At 44.5% G+C, this 21,652-nt stretch overlaps 1 protein-coding gene across 1 annotated transcript in view; it reads right to left on the bottom strand.

Annotated features, from left to right (window-relative positions):
• The window catches only part of LOC146172546 (nose resistant to fluoxetine protein 6-like), a 63,563-nt gene that overhangs the window by 9,534 nt on the left and 32,377 nt on the right, over positions 1–21,652 (bottom strand). Inside the window, exons 9-12 of the mRNA XM_084585956.1 lie at positions 11,465–11,633; positions 4,117–4,199; positions 3,913–4,035; positions 3,256–3,376 (exon numbers count right to left, since the gene is read on the bottom strand). Of these exons, the coding sequence (XP_084442082.1) occupies positions 3,256–3,376; positions 3,913–4,035; positions 4,117–4,199; positions 11,465–11,633 (496 nt within the window). The remainder of the gene's footprint in view (positions 1–3,255; positions 3,377–3,912; positions 4,036–4,116; positions 4,200–11,464; positions 11,634–21,652) is intronic.

Here is a 21,652-nt window from a genome sequence, read left to right on the forward strand (position 1 = left end):
TTTTGTTTTCAAGGCTGTTCCCTTTACAGATATAAAGAAAAAACATTTGCAGCGAAATATATGAATGCTTATATATTTGCTGGGTGGTTTAATTATTTATATTTGTTTTCATTAGAAGCAAGAGTGATAAAGTGCAGGATTCCACGGATTACAATTGACGCATGACCGCGTAATTGACCCGAAGCGAAACCGAGGCGCTCAGAAACCAGAAACTACGCAGCTTTAGAAGAAATGTAGAAAAGTGAGTGATGTAATAATTCAAAACAGATGTCACCTTGAGGCCTTCTTTGTGCTAAAAATGTCAGTACCGAATAGTCAGTGGTGTTTCCATCACAGCAATGTTGCGCCTTATCTAGAAGCCAGTGCTGGGATTGCATAGAGTTTGGCTGTGAAAAATGGGGCATGAATTTGTATCACTGACATGCAGCCACAGTATTACGAAACCGTGAGTTATTTTCGGGTTTCTTCGAACAATGTGTGCCCACGTGTAACCAGTTGCTTTGGATGGCCAAGCTTCTGCAGTATGATATTCAGCGTGATCTATGCTGTTTAGAGCTAGCTCTGCTTCCCAGAATAAACCTTCAATTTCATCTTTGATGCTGCAAGCATTCTTTCGCGCTACTGCAGTATTGGCGTCACGGGAACTGGGGACAGGTATACAATATAAAGTAAAAATTTACCAATACGAGATCATAATTAAAATTTACATGCTGGATAACACTTACACATACTGATCGCAACATAGAAGCAGCTGTCAAATGAGTTAGTATTGAGCTCCATCAACCAAGGGTTTCCTTTTCATTCCACGCAGACAGTGCATAGCCTACTCAACGGAAAGACCTTTCCATGCTATGCCAGCAACACGAAGGCAACAACTGATATCGATCCTTACACGTGTCTAATTTTTAAAGAGTATGGTAGGTATGGTAATATTGTGCCCAAGCTGTAAACGGTAGCAGTTTTTTTTTTTTTTTTTGCGCTGGTGAAAAACACTGCGCCGCTCCTTCGGTACTGGTGATTGTCCATATTGCAGCGTCCACCCCGCATTATTTGCACAAGATACCTAGCGTGAACCAATTCAGTAGTCGCCAGTGATTTTGTATTAAATCTGTTCGATAGTGTTATGAGGTAATTTGCTACGTCCCAGCCTCCTGATCAAGAGGTGGACAAGTACCAGTGTATGGGCGAGCTTAAGCAACGGTCGTATTTCTTGGCGTCTGAAATAAGGATAAACTTACGTCATAATGTCACCTGACGGGCTGCGCCAGATACAATGCTACATATCAATATAGTGCCTAGAATATACTGACTAGTGTGCTGAGCGCGGGCGGCGCGGTGGCACCAAAGTTGATGGCTGCCGGCGGCGGCCGCATAGCGGCGCTGTGGTGCGAGAGGGTGCGAGCCGGTTTCTCGCGCACATTGCGCCGCGCTGCTGAGAGTTGGAAAGGGAGCTGCGGGTTGCTTTGGCTCACGTTTAATACTTTGTTTTAGAGCTCTTTCAGGAGCTTAGGATTGATATAACGTTTTAACATGCTAATGTTAATATCGAATTGCTTTGTGCAGATTGCTCGAACTTGAAAGCTCAATCGGTACGTGAGCCACACGCTAACCCGGTAAACGCACATGAGAGCTTTCGCGTTTGGAGGAATTCAAACTCAAAGAATACAAGTCACGAAACACAGATTCGGTTTAATAGAACGAAGGCAGCATGTTTAATTAAAGGTGACAATGCGAGTGGAAGGCAATGCTGGCATGTTCTTCCCACTTGTCCAGATATCCTAGAAAGTCTTCCAAGAAACGCATGTCTGGGCTACCCGGCTTAAGTGCACGCTTGGTTATCCTGGAGTTCATTACTCGTATCAGACGATTGATTAGCTTGACGAAGTCTTCAGTTGGTTGCACCCGAGTGTATATAGTCTCCACATGCCGCCGGTGCAAAAAAAGTCCTTTAATAACCTCATGGCGTTTACGAGCTGGTTGCTGCTCGCATATGTTTCTTTCCTTCCTTTTTGGTGCCGTCTTGGGCACAAGGTGTGGAGGGTATAATGTTAACGTTTTGAAAATAACGATGTTAAAATAACCATCTTCTACATGCTTCTGTTTCGCACCCCAGTTATGTAACCCCCCTCACATAATACTCCAATCGGAGCCCGTGAGGTATTTGAATAAAAAAAAATAAATAAAAAAACAGCAGAACACAAACGAGGAACCTTTACTTACAGCGGCTAATTAAGGTACATCGCGGCCTGCGATTGCACAAGGTTTTGCCGAAGTCACCATCTTTTCACTGACGAAGTTTTTTTTTTTTCTCGGATACACAATATGCGCGAGACGCGGCCGGTTAATCGCGATGAAACTCGTTGGTAATGCCGCGCTTACGGTGAAACATGCACCTAATATATAACTGCATCCATATGACATATGTGTAGCGCAAAAGGACAATCGAGGGACACAGAAAAGGTACACAGCACAGGTGCTGTCTGTGGCGCCTGTGTACACTCTTTGTGCTACACACTGCCATGGAGCACCGTTACCGACTCGCCCAGGTTTGCATCCTTGTGAATATAACTGCATGCTCTAAAAATGTTTCTCGCCAACAAAAGCAGTTGCCGTTTACCTTCCGTCATTTCTATCGATGCTTCGTTCCCATTGTACAGAATGCGGACTTACGTAGCATCAGATAGCGCAGTAATACGTACGCTCCTTGTTCTAGCGGTAGCCCCGTTTGCCAAAAAAGCAAGTCTTCTCTGTGCACCACCGCTTTCTCTTTGACATTTTTCTCTGCAGTCTAGTGAGAGGCACTGGGGAAACAACAATCGGGAACCACGCTTCACCACTGGCGACAGAGTAAAAAAAGAAGGGATACAGGCGAGCACAGAACGCGCGCACAAAACGCGAAAAAAAAAAAAAAAACCGATGCAATCGTCGCCGAGCAGGTAGAAGAGCGGAGCGACTCGCATGAGCAAACACCTACACCGTAAATAAACTACTGCACCTTCGTGAAAGCAAAAGACGCGCAGAAGCAGGTTTAACACACACGCACAACACCAACAGATTGCCGTATTCTGAAGAGAGAAAACTGCGTCGTCTGCTCAGGTGGCACCCTCCCGACAAGCAGCGCCCTCTGCCGATAACGATTGGCTTTCATTGCAAAAAGCGTCATCCTCGCCCATTGGGAAGCGCGGGCGCTCGTCACACTAGCCAGTATATTCTAGGCACTGTAATATCAAGAAGTATAAAAGCCAGATGACTTGCCTTTGAGATCTCAGATTTTCGATATTGCTGCACCAGGAGTAATGTAATACAACCGAAGAAGAAGCAGACGCCATGATAGTAGGGGCGGAAGTAGTAGTAAACCGCAGTGTCAGTGGCCGATCTGGCGTGGAGCAGCGAGTGAAAGAAGAAGACAGTTAAGTTTGGATTAGGATTTAGAAAGCAAGAGTGAGTAAACGGCTCCTGAAACACATCTGGCCATCATTCAAATCCGCTGCTAAATAATCCGCAGTTCTTAAGCTGTTCACTGGGAAACAAGGCTGTTGGAAAAAGAAAGCATATCTAGTTGAATTTAGTGGGGCAGTAAGGAAACACACAGGTGATTAGCTTTGGGATAGCCCCAGCGCACGTTGTAAGGCACTTCAATCGACTTGCGTATCAGATTTAAATTCAACCGTGTTGTCGGAACAGTCTGCAAGATGTCTGTCTGGTTTTAAAGTCAGCAATTCTGGGATATGTATCCAGAAGCTAACAGTGGGTTTGAGGAACTATGATCACACTAGTAAACTATGAAGCATATCATGCGCTTCTTCAAAAATAAATGTATCAAAATATGTTTAGCCGGAAAGAAGCTGCTGCGGTGGCTTCAGAGGTGCGCACAAGTATTTCTAGAGGGCGATGTACGTACGGTCGCCTTACCGAAATGACGGGCGCACCATGACAATAAACGGCGTCATGTCGGTGCCGTACATCAGCCAAGCAGATACACTGCAGCAAACAAGTGCGAGCGTTGCGAAGACGGCAGCAACGAGCCATTTCTTCCTGCAAGCAAACAAAATCTCCTCTGTTGCCTAACACCGTGATAAAGAGGACGTCGCCTTGAGGTAGGCTAAGTGCACTTACGCCTTCAAAACCTGGATCACAATGACTGCCACCAGGAATAGCTGGTAGTCGGCAGAGAGGAACCACAAGTGCAACAAGGTTGACTGTAGAAAAGATAAAAAAAATGTTACGCATATCGGGTAGACAGGTATTGCTGCTTTTCATCCCGAGAACTATTGTTCATGCACGGAGGCTAGCGGCATATCTTCTCACGAAATGTGTCTGTTTCAACCTTTTTGATCAATAGATTCCACTAACGCAAAGCATTCCTTTGCACGGATTTCATCGGCACTTTTCTTTTCTGTATGCCGAAAAAAAAAAGCAGCGGATCTTCACGTCGTCATCTAATTCAATTCTTCAGTTAATTACAATAATGCATGTCTGGATGTGAGTCTGGGCAAGAACAGCTCATCACGAAAGACATATCAGTACACACATTGGTTACTGACTATATATTTGTTAAATAATTAGTGTGTTAGCAGTAGATGCTGCCTTGAGCTTCGCGAGCAGACAATTGGTCCTTGGGTCACCGACAGCTGCGTCTTTCGGAAAGAGGATCACAACCAGTGATTTGCGCAAGGGCTCTGATTTTGAAAGAAATAAAATAAATACTGCAGCAGCTGCACCAAGACTGGATTTCCATCCAGGCTGCGGAGTCAATAGATAGTTACCTCTCAACTCCCATCTTAAACTCTTGAATATTACAATTCTTCCTGGATGTCTGATGAGGTTCCCATGAAATGAAGATGGCGAAAATTGTACCCGTTTTGAAATCTTGCAAGCTGTCAACAAGCTACACATCCTTCCGGGCCATCGCTCTCCTGAGTTGCGTGGGCAAGCTTCAGGAGGGAATGGTCTGAAAACGCAACACTTGGTTTCTAGAAAGCCGAAATGAGTACCCACAAGAAATTAACGGGCTTCGCGGTAATAGATATGAGACTGGTAATGTCATCACCCTTGCCTCGTCACTTGAAGAGTACCTTCATTATCGATGCAATCCGACAGCCGTTCTCCTGACATCAAGCCCGCTTTTGACTCGGTTTTTCACTATGCAGTTGTCGCAGCCTTGGTAAAACTTGGATTTGAAGGAAAGCTATACATGTGGATCAGACACTATCTACAAAAGCTCCAAATTTTTATGAGCACTCCAAACGGCCCAACCCTCTATCACGTAATGGAGAGAAGCGTACCTCAAGGAGCTGTGCTCAGCCCTCTTTTATTCAATATTTCCCTCATACACGTAACAAGAACCCTTGCGCGAGGAACGCACATAACAATTTACGCAGGTAATATTTGCATCTAGAGCGCGTCATCTTCATGTTATATTACCCAGCAATGTCTTCAGAGAGCGTTACTGTACATCTCGATGTACCTGGCTCCAGATTTCCTTGCTATCTGGAGACTTCGCTTGAACTGTGCATTTACAAATGACTAGCGATGCCTTTTTGGTCAGATGAGCAGTCCGCATAGTGACAACTGTGACACGACCGTAACTGTACAACATATCTTGCTCGAGTGCCCTGCATATATTCACGATTATACTTACTATGAACACTGTATGGAGAAGTTCCCAATGCCTCTAACGTTGGACATACTTTGGTCATTTAGCCTGCCATAGGCAACAGAGGCGAGCGGTGAACTTTTTGTTTGAATATTTAAGACATTCGACTTCTTGACAAGCTATAGTTTCACGCATTTTTCAAGTTCTGAACTTTGTGCGCTCGGTGGTCACTATCGCCCTTTTTTCACGCTGTGCATTTTGTAAGCCCATTTTTAGGACTGTGCATCTCACCCCTTTGTTGTTAAATGTTACTCAGCGGTGAATCTTATTAGTAAGCTCTTAATGGTCGCATTCTATCTCCCCCTACATTTATTTCTTTAATTTTCAACACCTCCTTGATTCTCACTTTCTCTCCCCAATTCCCTTTCCTACGCAGAGTAGCATGCCGGCGAATCCTAAACGCCGGCTAAATTATCCCATTTTCATTAACGATTTATCTCTCTCTCTCTATATATATATATCTCTTCGCTAGCCCGAGCAGGAGAGCACGGCAACGTCGTCTTTATTAACTTCCACCTCAGTGTAAAGGATCCAGAACGAACCGGTGTCCAATCGTCTCCCAAGATGCGTTAAGCGGTCGTATTTTGTATAGTATGCTAATAATAAGGTCCGTATGCAAGGATTTCATAAATACCTGATTGAAACTGACCTTGAAACCCTAGCTGCTCAAATACTAGCTGAAAGCGAAATGAAACTTGCCGTTCTGGAGCACATACTGCTCCTTGGGACATCTAGCTAAATCGGCTGCAATCTTTACGAAAACCAACTGTTTTTCAGCTTCCGATAATACTGAAAGTGCACTTGTAATCTTAGCCAGTATGGACCGCTAGAAATTACTGTTTCATTTAATGATGTTTTTATCGCAAACAAGATAACGGAACCAATTTAGTATCTTTGTTAGAAATGTTTTGTCATCAGAGCTTGTAATCAGGTTAAACTAGCACGCCGACTCCAGGAATTGGAGATGCATGGAAATATTGACGGGAGCTGTTGCCAACAGCTCAGATTTGACGGCACATCTTCTGCCTAAAGCCCCTACCTGAAATACACTCATTATTATTATCAAAGCGGCGTGAACAAGGCGGATGCCCTGTTCATCAAGTGTTTCTTGACCACCGCCAACCTCTGCCATGTTATGAAATTATTTTATGTTATGTTATGAAAAAGCGTGTCCCTATTGCTTGAAATGATTTCTACAAAAATATTGCCTTTCTGGGATATTATCTGCGCTATTCAGCAATTAACACATTACAAAAAATGCATGCGGTACCCCTGTAACATTCATGTCTATTCTGATGGCTTCTGTGTTCATAATTCCCTACACTCGCATTCCTAATTTTAACACATAATGAATGGCCAGCGGCAAACTGACCAACACAACGGCTTCAATGACAGCTGAGATTTGGGCAAATAATTGTTCCGGGAATTCACATCATTGGTACAAGATCTGAGTAGGCAGGTTTCTCCAATTTGTTTTCTCTACTGCGTCCAAGAATGCGGGATGGAATCCTGGCTGCAGCGGCCGCTTTTCAATGGAGGCAGGAAGCAAAAAGAGCATGTGCTGTGCGATGTAATGCACGGTAAAGAACTTAACGTGGACGAAATTTCCGGAGCCACCCACTGCGTTTCTCATGTCGTGAGGCTCTCCGGAACATTAAACTCTATATACTGAACTTAACTAAACTCAAGGTTATTTCTCGATAACACACGTGCAATGAATTGGCCCGCTTGGCCAGAACACGCATCGCTCAGTTTGCCCAAGCTACCAAAAAGAATCATATTATTCTCTTTCAAACGCCACCTAATCATTTCCTCATTCTTGGAAACACCGACAAAAGCAGTTGTGAAGCAAGCACACACCAGTGATTGTGTAATTTTGCAATTGTTTTGTGTTTTGGTGTCTATGCTTATTGGTAAAAGCGGAAAGATGCGGATTTAACGAATTTATAGAAGCTTTGATGTGTGTTTCGTCAGTCTACTGTATTGGTTTTCAATACCACTGTACCTCAACGAAAGTTTGCTAACGCCCAAGAAAAGCTGGGTAAGCAGGACGTTGTCTGAAATAAGTTAGAGGAGTTTTAAGAATCCTGGAAAACATCTGCACACCAGGTTTACGACTCCAAAAACTAAACGTTCGCCAAGAAAAGAGGCCAAAGGGATTTAGGCCTCTTGCAAAGAGACAGTTGGAAGGAAGGCCTTATTTATCAGCAATACAAGTGAAGGTTGTATCAGCGCGCCTGCTATAGCGTTAACGCCTAGTGATATGGTATTTACAGGAAAACAGCTTAAATATTAATCAGTGAATAATAAAAACACTGTAGCCGATTTAGCTAAGAATGCGACATATGTACAAGAGCACGTCGCGTTTCATGTCCCCCTAGGTTCGAGGCTAGGTTTCAGGGTTAGACCTCAGGCAAAGATCGGCGAAACTAGCGATAGGGGACCTTAGTAGTAGGGTACTGTGCCATTGTAGGGCTTAAGAGGGGAATGCGGTAGCGGTGCGTTTGGATCTATTTCGCGCGGATGGAAGTTGGTTAAGACGACGATGTAGTGCTCTCGGGCATTGACCAGTGAAGCGGCTATGATCGTGCCATTGAGGGATCAAAACGAAGTCTCTACCTAGTGGCTTTATTAATTTGATTTTCTTCGGATGCAAGGCTTTTAATCGCAGCGTAGGCTGTCCTTATCTGCCCAAGCGGCCCAGCCTGCTATGACCATTCCCTCAGCGGTGAGTAATATGTTTTGATAGTGCGGGAAATATGCGCAATGTATTACGTGAAAGCGCATACATCTCGTGAGGTCGAAAAGGCGCCACTGCACCACAAAACTGATTTTAAAGAAAAACTTGCTGGGAAAACTGGCGCCAGCATGCAGCGCCCCCTGAAACTAATCGAGACCTGATGTGTCATCACTACAACAGATGGCGCCTCCATGTTCAATGTTTGAAAGCGACTCTTTCTCCATGTTCAATGTTTGAAAGCTACTCTCTCAAAGCAAATCACGATGCAGAATGCGCGTATGCGTCCATTTCTGAATGCGGAAGCAGCCCAGAGATCATCAGGCCGTTATCGTGTCCTACCTTATTTAAAGCGAACTAACGTTTTGAACGTAACTTGTATTCACGAATGCAGTCAAATTATGGAGGAATCAGATTCGTCAAATTTCGCGCTCGATATCGAAACAGATGTTTAAAATTAGTTGAAATAACTGTCTTGAAAGCGTGCTTCGAGCAGGTCATGAGTACATGGAAATTATATATGCTGTTTTAACACCTTAAATATGACTTAGGATTGCATTTTCGTAAATATTAAATCAATTCTTCTAAAAAGTTTAAAAAAAATTATTTCCAGTAAAATACAGTAAATGAGCCTCAGGCGAAAAGCTACAACGATAGCTTCTATTAAAAAAATGAATAAGCCTCGAAATCATATTCTCAATCCATTTTGAGCTGACGTAGTGCGGTTTAGAGCTCCAATATATGGTTATTGGAACCGCCAAAACGTTTTCTTCGCTGCTAGCTCTTTAGCTTGTCATAAGATAAAGCTAACAAAAGAGAATACCACCTAGGACGGGACTCCACTCAGCGTGCTAAATTCTTTGAGAGTACAGCTTTCACAACAAGAATTTTGAATGCTTCTAATGAGCCAGGAACCAACCGCTTTTTCAATCTTTCTAATTGATAACACGCTAAAAACATCATGAGGACACCTAAACTCCGCCTTTAATGATACGACGGGATAGCATAGGCGACCAAACTGCATGAAACTCCTGCTTTAACCAGGCCGTATAACGCGACTGCGTAGCCTAGGTGTAGCTGGACTGGCTCGGCATCCATGCGGACTACATGGTTGATTCTTGTTCAGCCTTCCACCTCAAATGAGCAACCCAAGTTGTCAGTTCTTCACAACTTCCTGATATCATGTGGTCTCGTTAAGTCGCACAAACCACTGAAGAATCCCCGATTGACCATGTCAGCTGCCCGCTACCACCTGTCGGCGCCATGCCCGGAAGTTTTCGCTCAAAACTTCAATGCCGACGTCGGCGCCGGAGCTTCTGGGTAACGGGACCTTAGATACTATCGCATCAATATTCACTAATGTCTAAGCATGGCAGGCTATTCACTAGCGCTTTCTACACATGCCGAGTCTCGTAATAATGCCCGGGATTAAAGTGCAGGAACTGAAATTAAGAAAAAAAAAACACCTGTAAATACTCTTATTGCCTACATGTTGGAAAGCGAAAACATTACTCTTTAGCGAGATCGAGTTTCTCACTAGATTTATTTCTTCGAAATAGGCACTACATAGCCTGCAACTCGCGTAAGAAACGTTTTGCTATATGCAAAGAGAGATCACGTGAAACCACCATGAAGGCTTTACGGGGAACTGTCGCATTCCTGCTGTGACACGAATGTCGGCGACGGCATACAACTGGAGGTACTGATATCGCGTGGCTGGAATCACTTTCGCTGGATATCCCTACGTTGACTAGCAGATTTATGCTATTGCAGCGAGTACTCGCTTGAGGGCAATCAGTACAAAAAAGGGTTGCGTAACAATTTTGGCACCAATCTCGCGAAAACGGGCGCCATATGGTTGTCCGCCAGTGGTGCCGCACTAGCAAATGGCCTCTAATACGCTTCGGCGGATGGAGGAAGGGTGGCTTTGAGCAGTTGTCGCGGGGCCATCTTGCTCCGTGCATGCGATGGTCGCACTCGGCGCTTCGGTGGTAAGATGGCCGTCGGGGCGACATATTAAAGGGTGCCATTCAGTTTTCACTGAAAGGTGCTCTTTCGCGCAATGGGACTTCAAAATGCTGGATCAGCCCATGTGACGTCAACTTTGGAAAACTCGAGACCGAGAGACTTGGAAACGGATACAATGCGATCTTTGTCAGTATTGCCTTTCTTTATGTTTCTTGGTAGCCAGGTTCAAAAACTCCTGGTGCACTTTTTATATTTTACGCCAATAATGAATTTTCATATTTACAGTGTTGTTTCGTACATATTTTTTTTTCGAGTTTGGAAAATATCGCGGCCACTTAACAATGCCCTTTCACAATATAAACGGAACTAGTCTGTCGTGTATTTTGAGTGTATTATAAGGTTGGTAAAAACCTATACTTGTTACATAATATTAGTATAGTGTCTGCCATGATCAAAAAGAGGTCATAAGTAAATTTATAGTACATCAAAGGTATTCTGTCACTTAATTAATGGTAGGTGTTCAGCCGCTTCTCAATAAGACGACTTTAGTTCAGTATGTTTTAAATGTGTAAGAGATAAAGCAAGCAGGGGAAGGGTATAGTCTTCGTATGCTCGTAAATACAGTGATAGTTTTGCCCATTGGGCATTCATAACGTATTCTTTCTGGTATTTGCTTGTCTTTTTATCCCTATATCTCTTATATCCCTGTGTACTGCTCATTTCTTGTGTTTATTCTGTCGCATCGACTGAAATTACGATTGCTCATTAATGTTGCAATTTGCTGCGTATGTACTTTGTTTTCGCTTTGTGTCGGCTACAGATGCGGTTTTGTTTTGAGGATCTTCATGCCATGAGTACATCCATTTCTGCCTGTGCCTCAAATAATTAGGAACGGATGTCAATAAGTAAATAATCCCGTAATACATTTCTTCCTGTGTGCGAAAATGAGTAAGCGATGCCGCTTTCACACGACCCTTTCATTACTGCACATGGAAATAAAATGCAACAGTTTTCAAAGCGCGAGATTTTCTCTTGACAATAAAAGGGAGAAATACAGCTTTCCCGCTTGGCTGCTATTTAAATAAGCCGAGAAAAAGGCTAACCGTTTGCGCGTTCTTCAGTCTCCAGTTGGAAATCTGCAAAACCAAGTCCCACCAGTGCTCCCGTACATCGGCGTAGAACCAGTCGTAAAATTCTTTGGAGTTTGGTCCAGATGCTGTCAGAGGGAAGAGGTACATACACATGATCCCGAAGAAGAGTGGAATGGTAGTCCTGAAAGAAAAAAAAAAGATTATGATGTTCATGACAACTTCATGACTGACGGCAGGTCTAAAAGCTCTTCTTCCCTTCTAAGCTGCCTTTTTCATAAGCAGTGATCAGGCAAGACCGCCAAGCTTTTGAACGTATCGTGATGTCGAGGTTGCAATTTTTTACCTCTTTTAGAAAAGAGCGGGAAATGGGGTATGAAAAACGACAAAAAGCATGAGCTAATGTGTAGCCGCGTGCGATTGCTGTTTTAACTTCCGAGCATCAGTGTTAGAAATTTGATTCGCTGCCGAGTTACTCTGTGTAGTGTCGCTTGGTGGCAGTCCACTGTAGGCGTGCCCTGCATCAAATAAACATCCGAGGCTAGTTGGCAAGTTTTATACACGAAGGACATGTGGACAGCGTAACGAGAAAAAAACACAATGAACGAAGAGGACTGTAATTGTCAACCAACCCTTACTTCTCCGATTCTGCAGCGCCAACATAACTGATGGTTAACATTGTCCTGATTTCAACGTTTTATTATCGTTCATTCAGAGGACGGGTTACGGGAGAAACTGCAATATTGCATAATTATGCTTTTTTCTTGTTTTACCTAGATGGAGGAGGCCAGCTTCAAGCGTCAATTATCGAATGTGTGCACTATCGCTGAATCAGACCAGCCTTATTCGGTATGTGGATAAAAACAGCGCTATAACACGAGATGAAGCAGAGAGAAAGAACACGACGCTAACAACCAGATTTTTATTGCCCGTTCGTCAGGTTTATCCCTTTCAATCGTACAATAAAAGAGAAAAGGGGAAGATAGAGAATCACGAAAACACGAAAAGATAAAAATGTGGCACGGGATTATGTATTAAAGCACAGATAATCAATTTCGCTGTCGCAGTGTGCTATGTATGGTATGCTGACGCAGATTTCGCCCCTTTCGGCGAATTTTAATGGCTTCCTGAATTTCTGTGTTCCGTTGCTCTAAGTAGGATGATAAGACTTTAGCGTTGCCGAGCTGGGGAACACATTCATGCTCTCGGCAGTGTTTTGCCAGTTCACTGCTGATGCCACCATTCAAAGACCGTCTGTGCTCTTGGCGCCGTTCATTCAAACAGCGACCTGTTTGAGCGATGTAGTGCGCCCGCATGGCAAGGGTATCATACACTACAGTTTTTGTACATTTCACATGCATTTTCTTGTGCTTCTTTTGGCATTGTTTTTTTCCAGCTCGCTCACTGCTGAACTTGGCACACATGTTCTTTAATTTGTTAGGTGCGGACATGCGCACTTTTACGGAAATTTTTTAGCCTATCTTTTTGAGTTTGTGGGAAAAGTCATGAATGTACGGAATGACGGCAAACGGCTTTTTTCCTTCTGATGTGGTCTTGATCTTTTAGAGCGCAGCTCTTAGGCGGCCGTTCCTGCATTTCGCGTCGTCGTCACAGCCGGTGTTGGCGCCGGTCTCGTAATCAGCTCCGCCCCCCTTTGAGCCCCCCAGCTCAGCCCCCCTCTTCCTCCGTGACGGCAACCGCGCTTGTTATCTGACTGCTGCGCGCCCTCCTGCCACCCCCGTTCGCCGCTGCGTATAACCCCCCCCCCCCCCTCCTCATCCTGCGTGGCGGCGAGGGTGTTCGTAAAGAGCAGTCCCGGCGCAACATGTAGGCGCCCTAGTTCTCCAATTGCCGTTCGCCGGCTCGTTATCACCGAATGGCGGTGCGCAAATCCCAAGCCGAAACGCAGAGCCGCATTGTCTTCACTCGCTAGCGGCGTCAACGGCATTAGTCAGCCGCTTCTATCTGTTCGCAGTGCAACTATGGGCCCACGTACTGCCTTCCGCAACCTCCCGATAACTTAATTGCTCTCTTCATTTGTCTGACCACAAAGCTTCCTTCATGACAGTCAAGAACTGTTAGTGGAGTGTTTCTTGAAGAAATACGAGAGAAAATTAAAAAAAAAGTTGTCTGTAATTGTACATACATGTCTTGCACGAAATTTTTGCCTCAACCCATCGAAAACGTGATTCAGCTGATGCGCTGCCCTCAAATTTTGCTTTATGGAGTAACATAATTGTTGGCAATTTTTTTTCTGCCTCTAAGTTCTTGTAGAAGTCCTTCTGCGACACTGGACATAGCAGCGTCGGGTAACCTGCTGCTTTCAGCCGACAATTCTGGGCGTCAAAACTAGCTTGTACAGTATAGTAGTAGGACTTTATCAATGCCGGTCTCATTGCTGCTCGGCAACAACGAAGTCTTATCATCCTACTTAGAGCAACTGTCCCAAGAAAATCAGGGAGCCATTAATATTCGGCAAAAGAGGCAAAGTCTGCGTCAACATACCATCTATAGCACTTCGTGACAGCGAAATTGATTATCTGTGCTTTAATGCATTATCTTGTCGTGTTTTCGTGATTCTCTACCTTCCCTTTTTCTTTTTTTTGTATGATCGAAAGGTATAAAACTGACGAACGTGCAATAAAAATCTGGTTCTTGGCGTCCTGCCCCCTCTCTCTGCTTCATCTTGTGTTGGCGTTGTTTTTAGCCACAGATCGTGCACCAACCATCCCAAATTTCCACCCTGTTATTCGGTCGCTTCTCTTGAACACATTTCTACTAGGCTGCTTGACATCGCACTTTCAGTAAAAAGGAATGCGCAGCACTGAATATGGAATGCTTGCGTGGAAAACATTTTTTTACCCCTCCTATTAATTTCTGTTCAAAGGATTTGTCGGCGAGGCACAGACGATGCAGGCTTAAGCGCACAGCAGCATCATATGTTCGAGAAATGAATTAAAAAAAGGATAGAGCAGTTTTTGAGAAGCACGTACGAAATCGCGGCTATTCTTTAATCCGATGAAGAAGAGCGAGAGAAACGTTTTGTCCGTTTTTAGTAAACTAGGTTGTATGCCAGCAAAAGGCGCGATTACTGTATCTTTTGAGATATACTCCAAGAAGAAAACGACAACATTGCCGCGGTTAATCTTCATGAAAGTCTCATTTTTGAAAGGGTCGCTTTTATCTACTGCCATCGTCGTCATCTGCCTTAGGAACATCTGGAGATTACCCTCTGGTCCCAGTGAAGGCCTCCGTCATTTCAGTTACAGTGAGATCAACGGAGGGCGTTCGGCTATTAGGTCAGCTCGCGATACCCTTTCTTCCGGTCTCCCACTCGCTTGAATTTGTGCATGCTCGGCGCGGACAATCAGTAGATTTAGAATCCCGTAGACGTTCTATAGCAAATGCATAGCGATTTACCCGACGCGCAACGCGCTCGCGCGCTGACAGGGGAGGGGTAAAGTGCAGCCACTGGTCTGCTCAGAATGCGTATACGGTAAACCAGTATACGCCTACTACGTCCCCGCACTAATAAATCTCTTGAATGAGGATGTTTGGTTTGGTTTGTGGGGTGTAACGTCTCCAAAGCGAATCAGGCTATGAGAGACGCCGTAGTGGAGGACTCCGGAAATTTCGACCACCTGGGGTTCTATTACGTGCGCTAACATCGCACTTGGATCACTAGGTTGCTGGCTGCATACCAAGACAATGTGCAAAGGAACATTTATTCTCTTTCCAATGAATGAGGCAGTGCTTTATTGAATTGCGGAATTGCCAGCACAGTGCGCTACGACGTGAGATATTTCTAGTTATGACATTTAGACGAGTAATCGAATCGAAGTGCACATCTGAGTCTTACGAGGAACAAATTGATATGGCTGGAATTTCAGCCGAATATTCAATACAAGTGCTTTTGGCGGTTTTCGGTGCCAAAACGAATTTTTTATTTATTTTATTTATTTAGAAATAGTGCGAGCCATTTCGGCCCAAGAAGGAGTGACACAATACACAAAGACTAGCTGTCAGCTTGATACATGAGACACGTTACGCAAAACATAAAAACATCCAACGCGCATGTCGCCATTCAGCGGTCCCCAACTTTGACAAGGCATTCATGCAGATTACATGACTGCCGTCCCCTTCCAGTAGCCAAAAACTACAACCGTTGCTGTGCGTTATGAAAACAATTTTCTGACGTAGGCAAATTGTTTAACGCATGTAATATCTATTTCCCCAAAGTGCAAACTTTCACTGACGCGCTCTGTTAGCAGCTAAACTGCCACCATCGATCATGATGCCAAATACGATTTTATGGTGCAGTAAATATTATGCTCTTTCTGATGCATTCTGCTTTCAATCCAGACGGAAATCAGGTTCGTTATAGGTAACAGAAAATACCAGGGGTTCGCTGAGCTTTACCATTGCATCAAAAAACTCGGACCCTGTTTGATCAACCATTATGAGGGATGCTCAATGAACTCACACGACAGTGACAACCTAAGTCGCTATTTTCTCCTGCTGACAGGCTGGATTGGGAAATACATTTTGTTGCAAAACCTGTGACCCTTTCTGCACTCGTGTACAATTGGTAACTAATGGAGACTTTTTAAAATCACAGTACTGTAAAATATTCCTCGAATCAGCTTTATGGGGCTTTAAGGAAATGTTCCTACCAGTTTAAATTCTCAGAACTACAAAGTGGCTTATTTTAATGAGGCGAAATAAATGCCCGGCATTGTAATGGTATATAATAGATGTATCACGACAAACAGAGCTTTACGCATGTAATGCGTGTCTATCTGCGCATTACTTAAGAAAACATTTCGCTTTTATATTTTAAACATTTTTAGCTTTGGTGCGCGACTTTCTAGTGGCCTTAAACTGTGAAAGTTACACACATTTGGGTCGAAAATCAGCTGCTTGGCAGGAAAGGCGTTTGTCTTCTCCAGAAAAAAAGAAGTTGTGAATACTCTTTCGGGAAGCTATGAAAGCCAGTGAGGTAAGTGCTCTTGCCAATACGCGCCACTTAATATGCGAGATAGCTGCCCGAATCATAATACGGCAGCTACGCTAGATTTCATTCACGCTCTTTGAACATGTATAAAAGCATTTGTGTGAGTGTGCCGTCTTAGGCGAAGAAGCTGTCCTTCCAGGCCCAATCGTGTGCTGCCGCCTGCGCGCTCACCAAGAACTCAGAGTACAGTCGAGCGCGATTTGAAGGTTATCGTGCGAGCGTCGACCGGGAACATGAACAGCGCCATGGCCCAGAATTCTCTGCCGAGGCGAGGGAGGTATTAGGCCAGCTTCCCTCACTCGTTTTGCTGTTCCATCAGCAGCCGTCACTCCCTGCAGGGACGTCACTTTCTTTTTTTTTTTCTTCTGGTTCTGCGAACAGGCAGTGACCATTGTGCGCACGACGTATTCTTCGGTATTATCTGAAACTGGACTCTTTATCGCAACAAATAGAAAGCTTAGAATAGAGAGAAAGGGCGGTGAGTTTATCGCGGGGGTGATGGTTGTTGTATGGAACAGCGAACGAGGGAGAGAAGAGTGCGAAATGATTATTTTTCTTGTTCCAAACCCGGCCGCCAGGTGCCTGGTGTGCTAGGCTGGTCGACGCTCGCGCGGTAACATTCAAATCACGCTCGACTGTACGTGACCTAGACGGATGTTAGCGCCGCTTGGTGCTTGGTGCTAGGTCAAAGGCAATAGTTCAAGATGTATTTGGGACCGCTGCTAGCAGAGTGCGGCCTGCAGCCATCGTGGTACATTTTGAATCCATCGACCGCCTCTGAACTATGCCAATATTCGTCAGGTGCACGCGCCCGCGCATACGTGTCAATCATGCTGGTGGCTGAACAGTGGAGCGAAGGTTGCACGTTCGGTTGTCACCGTGCAGAGCCCTTTCTTCACAGAGAACATAGGTGTGCCAGAAACCTCCCCGCAGCTAGGTGTGCCTGGTCTGATAGCTAAAACATCGCCTTTGAACACGTGATCCAACAAGCGTGACACATAAGAGGCAGTTCGTATCTTGTCAATAAAGCAAAACGGCAATGAGACGCTTTACATGTGCACGAAAAGCAAACTTGGAAAACTAGAAGAACAGTACAGCGTTAAAGACTCCGTTCTTCTGAGAGTCCGGGATTGGAGTTGATGTTTAGAACATGTCTCTGGCAGGTAGCCGCATGCAGGCGACAGAACGAAGTACTGACTGGTCGGTGAGTTGTATGACGTCACTTTACCATGTGACAATGCCGAATTGGCAGGTGCTGCCTCCTTAGGCTTCAGCTTTGAGATGGCAGACAAGATGGGAATCGAACCTTATGGGACCCTTGGATACCGATTCACACGAGTTATTTCTAGGTCACGCAGGCACTTTCGTATGGCTTGATTAAAACGACAGTTCATAGCTATGTGGGATGGTCTTTAAGTGCTAATAGTAAGACCGGCGGTATCCTGTCAACCAAAGCAAAATAATCTGAAACCTCACGCTAACGATGATTTGCGCTTTAGTGCAGGTTTAATTTAGAAGGCCATCGAATAAGCAGGTGAAGAAACTATATGCGCGAACGAGGATTCATAAAGTATCCTGCAGACGAGAGCCATTAACGCTGTGGCTCCTAACTGTAACTCTTAGATATGTTGTGGCACTCGGCCGCTAGTATTTTATTTTCTACCTCTCTCTCATCTCCGATTTCTGGCAGCCCCGTGTGGCTTTCCATGCAACCAAAACACGAAAAAGTAGTTTTGGTGCAAGGAACAAATACTCCATTTTTGCTAGTGATGGCCTGTACCGTGCATTTCGGTCCCACTGCTTTCCTTTAGAGTGTCACTGGTAGAAACCGATGTTTGCTGGCGTAAATGGTGTACAAGTCGAGATAGCAACAACTGTATGCAGCGATCTCCTAAAATACGAATTAGCTCCGGCACTCAAGAAAATCCGTGCTCTCACTTCCGTAGTGCCACAAACGCTACTATAGGCGCTCGAATCGGCTGCAAATCTTGCTCCACGTGTCAGTAAAATCAAGTGTGCACGCTCCGTAATTAGAGCGTAGACTGAGGCTACTGACGTGCATTGAATCGCGCAGGCGACGGATTTTCTTCCTACAAATTACAGTGAAGTAAAATGGCCGGTTCTGAAGAATGTCGTCCTTGAGGGTATTTCACAATTCACGACAGACAAGATCAGAGCTTCCCAACGGGTTCTAGAAGAAATGTGAACAGTGAGCTGTCGTCGCCTAGTACAGTAATTTCATTGAGCGAAACCTCTGTGGTCTGCAAGCAAAAATGAGCTGCAAAAAACCACGCCAATAAAACGCATAGATACAAGAGGACAGCTACAGCGATAGTATGGTCGTTTGTGTATCTAATATTCCACGTTTAATTGCGTTGTTTAATTTTCCTTAATAAGCAAGCGACTTGCGAGGGCCAAAATAATAATTAAATTGATTATTAAGATCTTTTTCTTTAAACAAAGATGACCACAGATGAAGGTTCATCCCGCATTTCAGCGCACGATTTGAAAAGGCGAAACCTAGAAAATGTAGATGCTTTCCTATTGTTTGGCCATTTCCTGGTTTACAAGTGAAAATGGTTATGCCCACCTTTCTCATGAGTGTGTGAAAAGCGCACCCCGATATGCGTTATACCTAAAAAGCGCAGCGCTGCAGGGATAAAAGCAAAGAAGTTGGAGTTGCCTGAAGGTACCCCATAAGCAACCAAGTTGTGCAGCGAAGCCATACGTCGTCTTTTCGAGAGCTGAGCATCCAGACTTGAAAGCTGTCGAGAAGGAATTACTTTGGCTGTCCTAATCGAAAGAGGTCAACGTCGCTACAGCTCCCACACAGGGCGGCACGCCGTACCGACTACGGATGATGTAATGCAGCCGGGATTCCCGTCGGGCTCGCTTCACGGTGCTACATGGTTGCTGGGCGATGAAAGAAAAGGAATGCGGAACTCTGGCAGAGCCTAAATACTGATTCCACCCAATAGCGCTATCTTTGGGGTATTTTCAGGGGCGGCCGTGTGGCCGCAACACAGTGAGTAAAATTTGCGAGACCATATACGGCTGCTCCTCAGGTAATCCATGTGAACAGCAATAGTTGGGTCACACCACTCACAAGGAAATATGGCACTCTAGATATTCGCAACGGAAAGTATGTCGCTGATAAAATTCTCAACCTCCGTCGTATTGGAGTGACAATGCCAACTGTTATTTGGTTTGAAATTGCTGTACATCTGGGAAAATTATACGGTGTTACGCGAAAAGACTACTTTAGTGTCTTAAAAAAGTTAACTGAACTGATGATTACACTGTTCGTGTAAGCACTCAAAGCCATTTTTGTATTGCATACCATTACTCAATGGTGCAAGGTTTCGTGAACGTGCATTAATGCAAATGGGAGAATTGAACTCCGGCGACCATTATGTCTTTTATTGTGGGCACGAATCCAAGAGAAGGAATGGGGTCGCTCTCATAGTAAACAGAAGAATGGGCAAAGCAGTGCTAGGGTACAACCACAAAAACAACCTAATGATTTTATTTCGGATCCAAGGTCACCCTTTCAACATAGCAGTTATCCAAGTCTATGCACCAACCACTACTGCTGAAGAAGCTGACATTGAGAGATTTTATGCCTACATGCAATGCCTTTTAGACCGCACTCCATCATCAGACGTTCATTTTTCTCATAGGAGACTGGAATGCTAAGGAGGGGAGGGAAGAAATATCCGGAATTACACGCAAGTTCGGCCTTGGTGAGCCAAATGAAGCTGGGCAGAGACTAGTAGAGTTTTGTCAAGAAAACCACCTGACCATAGCAAATACTAATTTTTAACAGCACAAGAGGTGCCTGTACACATGGACTTTGCCGGACGGTCTGTACAGGTATCAGATTGATTATATTCTTTGCTGGCAGCGATGAAGAACCGCTATACAAGCAGTACAAACAAGGCCTGGAGCCGATTGTGGCACCGAACATCATCTTCTTGTTGCCAAATTTAGGCTTCGATTGAGGAAAACGCAGAAAACTAGAAGACCTTTCAGATATGATCTGTATCAAATTCTATCAGAACATGCTGTGGAAGTGAGGAATCGATTTCAAGAATTAGATCTAGAAGACAGAGAGCCTGAAGAGATGTGGACTGACGTTCGTGATATAATACAAGAAGTTGCTACTAAGGTAGTTCCAAAGCAAAAGGAATGCAAGAAAGCAAACTGGTTATCTGAAGAAGCTTTGCAAATAGCTGAGGAAGGAGGATGGCAAAAGTTATGGGAGAAATAGAGATACAAGGATTTCAATGCGGATTTCAAGAAAATAGAAATGAGAGATAAGAATGCCTTTCTGAACATACAGTGCCAAGCAGTTGAGGACAACCGCCAATTAAGGAACACAAGAGCTCTGTATAAGACAATCAAATATATAAAAGGAAACTTCTGTGCTAAGCTGGATAAAGGACAAACGAGGCAAGGACCTCACTGAAGCCTCAGAGATAAAGAAGAGGTGGCAGGAATGCACAGAAGCACTGTACAAGAAGGACCCGGATGTGCAAACCCAACATAAGACGGTTGTGATTACTGATCTCGAGCCGGGCATCCTGTAGAAAGAAGTTGAATGGGCCCTAATCAGCCTTGCTAAGAACAAAGTTAGCGGAATTGAAGGCATTCCAGCTGAGTTGCTTCAAAACCTCAACCATGACGTTGTTAACGTTCTGTATACATTATGTCAGCAAATTTGGACAACCCTGCAGTGGCCACAGGATTGGAGGAGGTCAGTTTATATGCCCATTCCAAAGAAAGGCAGTGCCAAAGATTGTTCCAACTACCGCAAGATTGCACTTATTTCGCATACTATCAAGGTGATGTTGAAAATCCTCCAAGGTAGGCTGCAGCAAGCAGTATGTAGATCGGGAGCTTCCGGACGTGTAAGCTGGGTTTCGCAAGGGCAGAGGAACTAGAGACCAGATTGTCAACCTTCGCTGGATCATGGAAAAAGCAAGAAAGTTCCAGAAACCCATCTACTTCTGCTTTATTGATTATGCGAAAGCGTTTGACTGCGTATATCACAGCAGATTGTGACAAGCTCTCCAAGAGATGGGAGTTATAATTCACCTCAACTGTCTCCTCAGGAACCTGTATGAATGACAAGAGGCCACAGTCAGAACTGGGCATGGTCTTACTGATTGGTTTCCGATTGAGAAAAG

The sequence above is a fragment of the Amblyomma maculatum genome, unplaced genomic scaffold (genome assembly GCF_055883805.1).
Source record: "Amblyomma maculatum isolate TAMU_Amacu unplaced genomic scaffold, ASM5588380v1 scaffold_13, whole genome shotgun sequence".
In the NCBI taxonomy this organism is placed as follows: Eukaryota; Metazoa; Arthropoda; class Arachnida; order Ixodida; family Ixodidae; genus Amblyomma; species Amblyomma maculatum.